General features: G+C 37.7%; 1 protein-coding gene across 7 annotated transcripts in view; it reads right to left on the reverse strand.

The window, feature by feature from the left end:
• Positions 1 to 298: 298 nt before the first annotated feature.
• Positions 299 to 14,092, reverse strand: part of IFT88 (intraflagellar transport 88) — a 57,052-nt gene continuing 43,258 nt past the window's right edge. For all 7 annotated transcript variants that reach the window (XM_055803200.1, XM_055803202.1, XM_055803203.1 and 4 more), the window contains 3 exons: positions 10,514 to 10,580; positions 1,080 to 1,175; positions 299 to 565 (listed from right to left, as the gene is read on the reverse strand). In XM_055803200.1, the coding sequence (XP_055659175.1) occupies positions 444 to 565; positions 1,080 to 1,175; positions 10,514 to 10,580 (285 nt within the window). In that variant the 3' untranslated portion in view covers positions 299 to 443. The remainder of the gene's footprint in view (positions 566 to 1,079; positions 1,176 to 10,513; positions 10,581 to 14,092) is intronic.

Here is a 14,092-nt window from a genome sequence, read left to right on the forward strand (position 1 = left end):
AGATGACCAAGGTCATACCCAGCATTTTCAGAAAAGCAGTTAACAGGCCTTAAATACCTTCTGGCTTTGGATGAAGGACATGGGACTTTCAATTTTACAACACTGCTTTGAGGTATTTCACATTCAAAGGTGAAGTTGTGGGGGATGCTGTTTCATATTATCATTGGACATATCTCTGAAAGCAAAAGCTTTACATCTTTGATATAGTTTGCAATGAGTTTGAATACTTGTGTAGTTTTGATGCATGAGTAAAATAACCTCAGGGTTTTTTAAAATTAATTCTAAAAGACACTGCAACTTTATATCCGTGTTTTTAATGTAAGATACCATATATCCAAAGCATTTCACAAGTATTTTATCAAAATCCACTACAAAATCATCATGGGTCAAATTTTTTCTGCTAGAACTTGTAGAAGGATAAAATATTATGTGTGGACCATATGCTATTCTGGAAGCAAATCCTCTCCTAGTTCTTCATCAGCAAAGTCATCTTCCTCCGTTCTTTTTCTTGCTGCAGTTTTTGGTCTTTCTGCTTGTGGTCCAAGTGGATCTACGTAGGATGCATCTAGGGTTTAAATAAATACATTTGAAACAGTCACCTGCAAGTAATTTTAGCTTTGTTTCAAAGGTATACAATCAAACACAAGAGTTTATTTTATTACTATCATTAAGTGAGAAAAAGACTTCAGAAAAGTGCATGGAACAGCGAGACTGATGAGTTGGTTAAGGAAAGGCATTTTAGGAAGTACCACATTCCACATGGATTAGGTTTTTAAACTCCTTTGAAAATTCAGTCTTAGTGAAGAACTTATGACTGCACAACCACAAGAACTGACTAAGGGATGCAGCAGACAAATATTAAAAGTAATAAGTATTTACATGGGCCACATTTCTTAATATTCACAATTACTTTATAGTGAGATTTGAACAACAAAGCTAAAGCCGTTCTTCACATTTATTTCATGAGGAAAATATTCTCTTAATTGTCTAATTTTACATGCTCTTCCAATAACTTATTTTTTCCATCTCCCTTCTCTTTGAGGGCCAGGAAAGTAAGAGGGTATAAGATGCCCACTTGCCTATTTCTTTACTGGTGCTGCTTTCATAGGGTTCACTTGTTCCAGGAAAAGCTTTTAGTTTGACACTCAGTCTTTCCCCTTTGGTACCACCACTATCTGGGGAGGAGAAAAAACCAACAACAGTTGAAGACATATAACATGCTGTTATGTTCTGTGAAATCATGATATAAGAACAACATAAATTCAGCTACTATCTGTCAAACAAGATTTGGATGAAACCATCTTTTCATGATGGATACAGTACTCATTTGTAATAGTGGTCATTAAAACACAATGGACACTGTGTCCACACGTGTTTTAATTTAAAAAGAATATATACAGTCTTATTTACTTTGGAGTAAATGCATTAAAATATTTCTCCTTCAACTTTTCAGTTGCTTATAAATTACAGTCACATTTTGGAGTTAAAATAAGCATGACAAGTATAAACAGAGTCACAATGTATATGGATATTTCATATGTCTGTGTGCACTAATATATTAGTGTGATCACCTGTTCAAAAGTGTCAATGTTAAATACAACACTAATTTTGCTTTTAATTAGAAGAGTATATTTGGCATATGCTGTCTGCACGGCAGGCAGACAGTGTTCATGTATACAGAGCATCCTGGCCCTGCATCTTGCTGTAAACACTGTGCTGGCAGCTCAGTTTGCAGCAGGGCCCCACGGAATGTGTTGGCTCCAAGGGCTGCCTCCTGCCCAGACAACATCAGATTAACATTCTCTTGCCACAGCAGTATTCCAGACACTTTAAATATTCTGTTCACCTCTGAATCTCTTTTTCAGATTCATGGCAAACTTTCAATTTCAGCTGCTACAACAAATTTTTATGCAATTTTTCTCTCCTAGGAGAAAATGTTTCATGTTTGGCTTGGTATATTTACAAGGCAGGACATGCCATGCAGCCAAAAACAAACATGCTCATTTACAACATGAAACAATGCTGTTATTAGAAGTCCTCCATCTGTAAGGAGGAGAAATGGGTTTCATTCAGCAAACGTTAATTACAAAGTCTGGACTTGGCAACACTTTTCCATTGTCTTATTTACTATAAATGTTCTTTTTATAAATATTGTTAGTATTCAAAACCAAACAAACAACTTCCACAAAGATGACAAACCGTTATTTCTCTATAAATACTACTGCAGACTTCAGTTTACTCAGCTCTGAAATGAAAGACAATGTCTCTGCTCCAAGAAAGATCTAATACATGCAGTCACATGTCAACAGTTAATGTGTTTACAAGAGATAAATTACAGTTGAAATTTCAAAGCCAGGAAAATCTATTTTAATGTACTTCGATCTCCCTTGGATCAATTCATACCAACAGGTTTCATGAAAGAAATGGGTGCTTAACAAGGGATTTGAAGAAATGGAAAGCAATCACTGGGTTTGACTGTGGGGGCTCAACCAAAGTGCTGTGAGATTAGAAAAGGGCTGCCTCTTGATTTCAGCGGGCTTTGGACAGGCCTGCACATCAACAAGGTGAATGCTGAGAGCTTCAAAGATGGTGGGGTGAAAACATTTTGAGGACAGTTTAGAGGAGGATACAAAATGTTTAACAGGGAGAGAATGAGTAGGATAGAAGGCGGCAGTCTTGTGCAATGGAAAACAAGGAATTTACAAAACAAGGATAAAGTTGGAAGAAGCAGGAAGGAGATATAAAGACAGGAACAATACAGCAGGAGCTGTACTAGGGAAAAACTGATCAAAGAAACTCCATAGGTTTAATTGGTTGGTTCCAGAAAGGAAGAACTGGGTGTAACGAAAAGAGGAAGAAGATGGCATATCAAAGGATTTCAACTGTGAAGGAGAAGACCACCACTAGAGGAAGGTGAAAGATTTTATATTACCTGCAAGAGGAAGAAAAAAGGATGGTAGACAAACATAATACCCAGAAATTACCTGTACATCTTACTGCCCTAAAACAAACAATTGAAAACAGAAGTTTTCTTGGGACATTCTGGGACCTTTAAGTTATATTAGGGCTACATCCATGAAGGCAGTAAAGCCAAATTTCCCTCCCTTTTCTTTCCCCATCTAGCAGCTGTACAACCCTTGAAGCATCTAAACCTCACCAGCTGCCCCCATCCCCACCCCCCCAACACCTGCATAGCTCTGAAGTTCCTTAAGCACTTACTGCTATGACTGAGTTGCCCAAAATGGCCATCCTGAGCAGCAAGACACCTGCAGCAAGTTCCCATTTCCGACTGTCAGCCATTCAATAAATGGGATTGTGAATGCTGTGATAGTGAGTAAATGTTGCTGTTCACGCAAATGCAGCTTTTTAGGCTTGATTCAGTTGCCCAAACACATTATTTACTGCACTTCATGAACTGAACCAAGTCATCAAAGGGTTAGATTAATGCTAGAATAGTGCAAGGGAAGCAGCAAGAACATATGACCAGGAATGTGAAAGGAAAGAAGCGCTGAGAGGGTCTGAACTGTTCTTTCCAGAAGCAGCAAGTTATTCGAACAGTACATCCCACCTTGACTGAATACACCCTGGGAAAAACTATGAAGAGTAAGTGTCTATGGGCACAGCGTTGTCTTGACACTCAAGCAGCAAGAACATAGATGCCTTACTAGATTAAAGACCTATCTAAACTGGCTTATTGTCCATCCAAAAGAAAAAGATGATTAGAGAAGAGCATCGTAAGTAGAGCAAGCATATACAGTACCTCTCCAAGAATAATTTCCTAGCTTCCAACAAAATCAAGGATGTGTTTGGGAAAGGGGGCAGCTCTTCATATTTAATAGTGGATTGATTGATTTATTCTCTAAGGACTTGTTCAGTCTTCCCTTGAGCCCCTGCAAAATCCAGAACAACCTGAGAGAAGGAGTTCCACCTCTTTCACTTTGAACCTACCAATCTAGCCCCGCCTCACCACAGAGAGGAGCACCCTGCCCTTTCTGCCCTCCATCACATCCCCCTCCACATGCTGTCAAGTGGTAGCAGGCTGTGCTGGAGTAGGTTACGATACGTTTAAAATAACTCAATAAAAACTTTTTCTGAAGGGGATCAGCAAAGTAATGCAGCTCACCTTACCTCTATATGACCATTATATCTACAGCAAGAGTGAAGGGAAGGTTAACACCTCTTCTGGTAGCAGCCCACAATTAGTTTAAATTAAGCTAATATGCAAAACTACATCAGGTCTCCATGGACTGTACTACACTCCGAGCATACCTAAAAACGTGGAAGAGCAGCACACTTTAAAGTACATCTGGAAGAAAGTAAGAGGTGGTTGACACCATCTATCTTCCACAATGTCAGCCAGCAGCTCAGGTCTGGCTCAATGCCTTCCTTCACCTGAGGGAGTCCAGACCCACAGTTCCATCTTTCAGGAGCAATGTCCTCGTTGTTGAGCTATTTGGGGCAAAGCTTTTCCTTGACACTCTGCCATGGGATACAGGATTTGGCTGCCATTACGGCAGCTATTAAAAATTCTGCTGACCATATAACATGAATAGCCAGAAGTTTAAATCTCACCTTGAAATTACTTTTTGTAGGTCATAGTAGATCATCTACATAGTAGATGAATCACCTATATGTTTTTATTCAGTGTACGTACATACATAATTTGGCCAATGTTAAGGAATATAAGTTTGCAATGTAGACTTCTGGATTTTTATATTCTACAGTGAAGAGAACTTCAGGGTAGGAACTGTTTTTAAAGCATTTTATCAGACATGCATACTTTTGGCAGGTGAGTTTTACAGTTTCTACTCGCTGTCCCCTGCCCCCCTCTCTCAAATACAGGAAAAAGATTTTATATACATTCCAGCTTTTGAATTGTGGGAACGAAACTAACTTTCGCTAAAGTAATATACAGAAGAAAACAAAGCGAACAATAGGACAAAGGATAATAATAAAAACTGCACAAAACGCTTTTTTTTGGTAGTTTTTCTCTACTAATAGTACAGCTTTGAGTGTTAACTTCTGTTTGATTGCACTTGCAATCAAAGGACTACAGGTAGACATTTCTCAAACTGCAAATTCATTCTACCTGCATTACGCTAGTAACTGTACAAACACATGCTCCTAATTAAATAAAGATTTTTGAATAATGGAAGACTACTGCTGAATTAAACTGCTCTCTGTATCTAAGGAAACCTTCACCGCAATTAATATATGCTCCTTATTTTTTTTTACTTAAAATGACTCAACAGTTACTCTGTAATATGATTATACCTGAGACTTGGATTATCATGCTGACATTATCTTTCCCTCATAGTCTGTGTTCAATAGCCTTAACTGAGAACTAGGCATATAAAGACATAAATCATATACTCTGCATGCTAACACCTTTTACAGCACATTCCTTCCTCTCATTCATTTAAAAACTATGTCCATATACCTAGGATATTTAAATTATTGTATTAGAAGTACTGTATGCTCTGTTCATTCAGATTTGTTCAACTTTCTACAAAAACTAATTTAAACTAATTCCTCCACATACAATTTAAAGGGGGAAAAATTATTCTTTTTTCATATGAACATACATATATATATATCTGTAAACAAAGTATAAACTTAGCTTAAAAAAATGGTTAATTTTATATGGCAGAATAATGAATAACGCAACATACTGCAAAAGTAATCCTATTTTGGAATAATCCTATTTTAAGTAGTGATATCTAGCAAAATAGATTCTATCTTTTTAAGTGTTTCGGTACTTCCTACTAAGCAAGATACCTGTGTGTGTATCACTTCAACCAATAAAATCCACGATATTTATACTTATTTTTTAAAGGAATTGCATTAGTTGCAATAACAGTGATAAGACTACTGCATTTGAAATTCCTCCAGTATGACAAAAGACATAAATCAGAATTCTTAGTACCATTTTACTCATCAGGAATAGACATCAAAGGGTAAGGTTGTCTGGTAATCCACCTCCTTTGTAAAATGTTTATGTAATGAAGTGCATAGTGGGCTAACGCTTTCAAAGACTACGGATGCTTCACTAAATCCAGAATGTGTTTAAATGCGGCTCTGCGTATCTTTCATCTTTGGGATGAAGACACCATTTTTGGAGAAGAGAGTGCTTTGGTTTGGTTTGACCAAAAAGAACAGTACGTTCAGCACAGCAGGCAAAGCAACATATTAAAACTGAGAAACAGCATGGGAAGCAGATGCAATTTTTAACTCTGCTGCAGTTAATTTTGGTTTGAAATTCTGTTGAATTAAAATTGTTTGTGGTATGTCAGTTCAGCAAACTCCTTAGGTGAGTTCAGATGCAGAAAACAAATTAAGATGTTTTCTTCACTCATATTTTCCCTGTCTGTTAAATTATAGTTTTTTCCCCACACACAACCAATGGAACCATCCCACACCTATTTCTAATTAACGAGGCATCAAAGGCACACAAAGCCTAGAAAATATAAGTGATTGTGAAGTCCTGGCTGCAGGGTAACAAAAGAATCTCTTGCTCTATCACAGTCAAGATTATTTGAGATGCTTATAGCCCTAACATCTATAATGTGCTTCCAAATTATATGAGGACATCCCTATGGCCAGTAAAGGGTGTTTGGATATGGGATGTTTGTTTGGGATAGACAAACCCATTTCTCCACTGACAATTTCACAGGTGAGATGAAGAAGGGAAAAGACACCTAAATGATTCTTCTTCGGTTTCCTTTTCAAATTCATCTGGGCAGGCTTAGGTAAAAAGGAGAATGCAAAGTGCTCAGCCTTTCATCTTCTGAATTCAACACCACTTCTTTGGGCTGCTCTCTGAGACTGCATGGCTCCTCTCAGCCAGTACAAAACTTCCCATTCAGACAGCAGCGCAAACGCAGAGACCAAGTAAACACTGCTGTGGTAATGTATTCCTTAAAGTCATACTTTACCTATGAAAGGCCTTATGCTTTTGAACAGTAAAAATCTCTTGGGGTAGCAAAAACCACAGTGTCCTAACTTCCAAATTCTGGATATTACTATCATATCTCTGCAAAACACAAAAAAATTGAGTATGAAAACAAGAAAAGATTATTGCAAAGGAAATATTTGAGAACTGTCTAAACTCAGATGTCCTGTTAGTTCCCTTCAGATTTTTTTAGTTTGTTTTTCTTCTTTTTTTCCTTTGTCCTTTTTTAAATTAAAAAGAAGAATTTTAAGAGAGTGTATCAATGTCATCTACTTCCAACAGGAATAAAAAAAGACTGAAAATCATAAATCTGATAATTGTGGGGATAACAAAGTTTCGTTGTTTTACAATAAGAGTGAACAGATGTGTTCAGTTTTGGGTAGGCATTTTAGATTTAACGCTTATCCTTCTCACAAGACCAGAGCAGACTTTAACTGACATTGATATAGAGGTCAGTTTTCTTAGTCTCCCTTTTTCCATTCTGTCTGCCATCCATGCACAGATGGACAGATAATCATATTCTCCAAATTATGCTTTAATGCATCTCATGCACCTTCTTTTTTAATTTATATTGCCAAAGTAGTAGGTGTCCTATGAAGTACAAACCCTGCTGACTCAGTTCTCTTTCCTCTTAGCTTGCTCTTTAAAAGCAATTCTAGGAGGAACTCCTAAAACAAGGAAGCCTGAATTATTAATACTCCTAATATAAATAGCTGCATAGGGACAAAATACTTTGGGGGTGGAGGCAGAATCTGTTAGGAATGCCAGCAAGGATAGGGACAGTGAGCTGGTAAGAGGAAAGAAATAAAACATGCATCACACCTAAAATATTTGGAATGTATACACACTTCATTTAGCTAGTAAGTACTAAACTAAGGAGGATTCCATGCTTCGCTGGATTCAGTAACGAAGGCAAATCCCTCATACAGCGTAGGAAAATGATCCCTTTAGGTCTTGGCAACACCAGTGGAAAAGACTAATCTTAAAATGTATACAAATGATCTTTTTTTTTATTTTGAAGCTATTATTTTATCAATAGTGTATTAAGATTCTGAAATAAAATAACCGTGTTTATATTTCATATGCATCTTCAAACTGGCCATATACAGAAATCTGAAAAATACAGACTCATAACCACCAAACATTGGGCAAAATAATGTTTGGGTCTTCGGGTTTCTCTCAGGCACCCTCAGTAAAACGTAGACACACTACAACATAGCGTTTAACATCTGTTACCATGACCTTGCAGTTTCTTCACTGGTAAGGTTCCCCAGAATCAACATTACTAGTTAAAAAATGCATAATGCCTTTGATTCCTTCTAAAAATACATGTTAGTACATCTCACCACAACTTTTAATTAGGAATCCCAGCAGAAAGTTAACTCCAGGCTCAATACAGGACCTTCTTTGTACCTCTGCTTGTTTGCCGAGTCATTTCCAGAAAGGCTGGATCTTTGACACTGTATTTGTATAACGGAGACCTCCCAAAAATGCTTTTATACAGATTTGGTCCCAAATTCTGTTTTTTCCCATTCTTTCATGAATTTGACATAATATCTTGAGCAACAATCTAAGAATTATTGATAGGACAAATTCTAGGTCAGTTCTGACCCTGCTTACCCTCTCATCCTCTTTATGTTACCATCCTAAATGTCTGCATTCGCTCTTTGCCAATTACTCTTTCCCCCCCATACCGAGAGTAATACCTTGGAATTACTAGAGCTTGCAGTCAAAGTTCCTCATGTGCTCAACTTTGGAAGGGAGAGGAAGGGATTTTTTAATTTTTTTTTTTAATTTAAGAAAAAGACAACTCATAGATTATAATTCTGTCTTTAAAAGAAGTATTGCCAAACTGGTAGTTTGGGGGGATTAACATTGTCTTAGCAAAAGAGCATATAAGTAACAGTCAAGATGGAAAAATGCTAAATTACTGACTCACTCCTTCTAACATACCCTTTTTTCACTAATGAGGATAGAGCTAATTACAAAATACAGCTGTAAGAAAAGAGAACCTTTCTGCTCTTTGCCTATATGTCTGATGCAATGTTTTGCACAACTGTAAATACCCTTGCCTGCTACCAATGCTGCTCTTAATTTCCATTTATTATAAGCCAAAGTGGATCTCCACTTTATGACAGAAATCAGGGAACGATGCTTTCTTACACTGCTGTTTTGCTAGCACCTCCAGCTGGCTGCCTGATCATAGGGCTTATGTAAAAAAGGAGAGTCCAGAAACATTTCCATCCCTCTCTGCTACCAAAATAAGGAATTTCACCCCAAGAATTACTTTGGCCTGAGGCCCAGAACAGGTAAAATTCAATCCTAGGTGAATGGTGTTTTTCCTACATATCAAGAAATGATTTAAAAGTTCTCTAGTAAAACTACTGGGCTGAAAAAGGAATGAAATTTCTCTTAAGTACCCAACACTCATTCTTAACCCTTAGAGAACCCAGGAGAACACTCTTCATAAATCTAACATGACTTTTCATGACCCTACAGAATTGGATAAGTATAGTAAAGCATCTGCTATGTAGGTGGAGAAATAAGATTAACAGGTAAGAAAAAAAAATCCATACATTATTTCTCTGTAAAAGGAAGAGAAAAGAAGCAAGAATTTATAGGGCTTATCTTTTTACGAGGCCCACTGATATTAAGATAAACCAAAAGCAGAATACAAAGAAACAATTTCCTTTTTGGGTCAAAATAGGGATTTTTATTTTTTGCCCCAGGTGGCTGAAGTAGCTTAAAGTCTGCTAGATTCCTTAGCACAGCAGTGGGGAACAGTTAGGTTTAACATTACTAACATTTCATGGATTTAATAATGTGAGGGGAAAATCATTAGCTCAGCAATATGCAGACTACCTAGTGCAGCAAAGATGGAACAGTCCAGTTTCCAGAGGTAGAGTTTTACAACTTATGAAAGTCAGCATTGTACATCAATAGCAGCAGAGAAACTAGTAGTCAAAAGCAAGCTTTCCTCTATCAAAGATGCTAGTACTTCACTCTGCTATACTGGGAAAGGGGAAAAGGGAGCTCAAAGACAGCATGGGTGTGTTTTCCTTATTTATGGAGTTGGTTGCACTAAATAGCCTCTTGAACTTGTAACAAACACCTAACGTAATATACAAGACGGTGGACACAAAATTCCCTTTCCTCCATGTTAAATAAAGACACAACGAATTCCTGTTTTTCATGGCTTACATGTTCTGCTTTGTTATAATAAATTATTCCTTATAGTAAATATTCCAAAGTTAATGGGACAAAAAAGTTCAAGTCAAGAGTAGTGAAAACAAGTAGAAATTTAGCTTTTGGAATACACTGAGATCTGTATATAAAGTACAAACCTTAGACCAAATCCATCTATACTGGTTGAGGTTTCATACAGCAATGAGATTATCAAAATTATCAAAAGGCATGAAACAAAATTTGTGAAGTACTCGCATATTACTCAATGCATATTTGTGTGCATTTCAGAATGTAAACCGGTTTTACAAACACTGTAAGGAAAACTGTTTTCTTTAGGATCATGACAAATCTGATATTTAAACATTAAGTACTTACTGGTATCACCAGCAACATTTCCTTCTCTGCGGCTACGTGCACTGCCATCTCTGCCAGATTTAATGCGCTGGAGAACAGTGAAAAAGATTTGAAAAGAACAGAACAAAACCCCCATTTAGTAATATACATTAGAGATAATCACTGAAAACTCAACCTAGCTTTTATTAATAAAACAGTAGAAGAACATTAAACTAGGCTTACTACGCTGTAACTAATAAACCTTGGTTTTTCAATGCACAAAACAGTCCTTAAAATCAATGTTAAATCCAACGTTTACATAAAACGAGTTCTATGAAATTCAAACAGAAAATCTCAATAAATTATTTTTCTTCAGATAAAATTTATACAAGGAACGTGCATAAAAATAGTTCAGATGTACTTTTGTAAAGTACAGCTGAAAAAACAGGCAACACAGCCCTTCTTGCATGAGTTCAAAGTAGCCCCTGCCTATTAATGTCTTGTAAATCCCACAAGCATTTTATTATTGTAAAGATTCAAAGTGGGGAAAGTAGGGAAATCTATAAAAAGAACTATTCACCCCATAGATCTTAAATTCTGAATACTTGGCACAGCACTGTACTTCACAGCAAAATTTAATTTGCTGTTGAGTGTTAAATGCAAGATAAAGGTGAAGGTAAATACCTGAAAAGCTGTGTTTGAAAAGTCAGCTCTCTTGCACTGAGGAAGGCACCATAAACAACTTCCAGCTGTGTTTTTTTTAGTGTTATTTGAAAACTTTTAACAGTTTATCAAAGCAATACCTCTGTATCGCATGACAGACTCTGCTGCTGGCAAAACACCAAGTTCCTCATGCATGTATCTTGTCAATTACAAGAAGGTACATCTCAGTGAGGGACTTTTTGATGGGTAGGTACAAAACCTTGGTATTTAAAGCACTCAGCTGTTAATAAACTAATCTCTGCATCTCATTCCAAAATATGAATTCAGGATCTGATTAAAACACATGTGCGCACCACCTAACCATGTATTCAGGTCAATTACTGTAGCTTCTTCACTCATTTTTCACCAGAAAAACCTCACGGAGTCTGGCAAAGTTAGAATGACAGAGAAGTGAAAGAACCTTCAAGATTCATGCCACCAGAAAAAGGAAGAACCCTTAAATCAAAACTCACAGGAGTCAGACATGAAAGCAGAGAGCCTAGCATGAAACCAGGAATGGTCTTGGAGTGATCCAGTTGGGGATCAAAATTTCTCATAATTTTTATTTATTTTGGAAAACCCTCAAGTCTAAAATATGTTCTCTGAATGCTAGATTAAATATCCTATTCACAGTCCAGTGAAGTAGCATATATCAGCCCTTCAGGAAGCACATTCAGACTCCCCAGATGCTGAATGACTGACAAGTCTGCCAGCGGAAGCTCAGCTGCTGTCTCTCAGAGGGAAGTGGTCTCTACATGACAGTGCCCTTGTGGCATTTGCATCCTAGGACCTTACTCCCAAAACGTTACAGAAGTACTACAGCTTAAGCATATGACTAATTCCTGTAAAGTTCCAAGTGAGTAGTTCATAAGTCATCCTATACTGAAAGCAGACACTTAAAATAGGTCCAATGATTTCCACCCTAAAACTGCCTATTTCTCTCCCATGACTGCAAAAGACATTTAGGATGATCAGTCCATATGCAGATGCCTGAAGGTAAAGGCAGTAAGTCCCTCGCAGCAATCGTACCTATCATCACTGCTTCACACCACACCCAATCAGTCCCTCATTATCAGTCATTAAGCTCACTTAACGGAAATAAATAGTAATGTGTGTATACATCAGTGCCAAGAAGGTTGTGTGAACTTTTACACCATTACCTGTTGTCTTTAAACTGAAACATGAAAAAAGGAAGATTAATGCAGTAAAAACCAAACAAACCCACCCAGCCACCAACATACGAAGGTTACAGTAAAAATCCAATCCTGTAAGAGGCAGGGAGAAAAATTTCTACAGGGAACGAACCCCACAGATGTTCCCAGATTCTTGGCTGGAAGTATTTAACAACTTGTCCCTGTTTGAGAACTGAGTGAAATAAGTACTCAAGAATATTTATTTTGGAATAAACTCCATGTGGATATACTTATTCTCGAAAAACAATGCCAGAGTAGCAAATTCTGATAAATTTCTACAGGAAGACTAAGTCTGTGTGCAGACTTCGAAATGTAGGTGTATTACACTAGCATTTATCTATTTTCTCTTTACTGGGTGCAATCAAGAAATCACAGGTTAGTCTGAAACTGGGAGCAGGAATTGAACTCTATCTGGTATTGCTAACTGAAACCATTGTTCCTATTGGAAACTTACATGGTGAAATGTTAAAATTTGGTAATTTTAGAACTTGAAAGTATAGTTTATGACTATATGCTCATGGATGACAGTTGGCATTTCTTAGGACAAAAATACCTAGTAATTTCCAAAGCCAGATGGTAGTCATAAGACTGAAAAACCACACACACACCCCAACCGAGCAAACAACAAAAAAAAAAATATCCCCAAACCCAAAACCAGAGGATGGGAACCCAGGTGTAATACCAATAGCAAAAAGACATACAGTCATAGAAAGATATTCAATCTCTACTACAGGACAGCAGTACACTAAATCACAGCACATTCTAAAATATCTTTCTTTTCTTAAGAGTCTTTGTTCCTTTACATCTACAATGGTGTCGATTTTTAAGAAAACTGGATAAGTGGATTCCTTGGAGGGGTAGAAAAAGTTGTTCCTTTTCTTGAGGAGACACTGAACTTGGGGAGATTTCAGAGTGTGACAGACAAGAGAGCCAGAAGCGGGAGATGGGTCCACGTCTCTCCCTGACAAGGCACTGCAAGAAGGAGCAGGAAGCAACTGATCAAGTTTCAAAGGTTCTGAAGAGAATCTACCAGGAACTGCAGGGGCAGAATTTTGCTGCCATTCAGAAACTCACTGAGCTTACTCAAGCTGGAAGCATGTGCCCACCTGGCAGGAATGAAGCTGACTGAGCTGACCACAAACCTGCTTGATTTCTATTGTTGGTGATGGGTTTGAGGGGGCAGGGCAGGGCTGAGGGGGTTGTTTTGTTTGGGGTTTGTTTGGTTTTTTTTAAACCTACTGCATTTCAGTTTTCTCTGTTTATAAAAAAGTTGGTTTAGTTTAAATTGTAATAGGATCAGGCTTACTTGAATTTAAAAGCCTGTTTTCTGGGCAACAAACTATAGGAAAATATTTAGGCAGATCTACCTTAAGGCTTTGACTAGTTGGAAGTGCCATCACAGATACCTTATTCTCCCCCTCTACTCCACTCTTATGAGACCCCACCTGGAGTGCTGCACTCAGCTCTGGAGTCCTTCGCACAGGAAAGACATGGACCTGTTAGAGCGGGGCCAGAGGAGAGCTACAAAATTGATCTGAGGGCCGGAGCACCTCTCCTGTGAAGACAGGCTGAGAGAGTTGGGGTTGTTCAGCCTGGAGAAGAGAAGGCTCTGGGGACACCTTATTGTAGCCTTTCAGTGCTTAAAGGGGGCTCATAAGAAAGATACAGACAAACCTCTTACCAAGGCCTGTAGTGACAGGACCAGGGGCAATGGTTTTAAACTGAA

This window comes from Falco peregrinus, chromosome 4, assembly GCF_023634155.1.
Source record: "Falco peregrinus isolate bFalPer1 chromosome 4, bFalPer1.pri, whole genome shotgun sequence".
Classification (NCBI taxonomy): domain Eukaryota; kingdom Metazoa; phylum Chordata; class Aves; order Falconiformes; family Falconidae; genus Falco; species Falco peregrinus.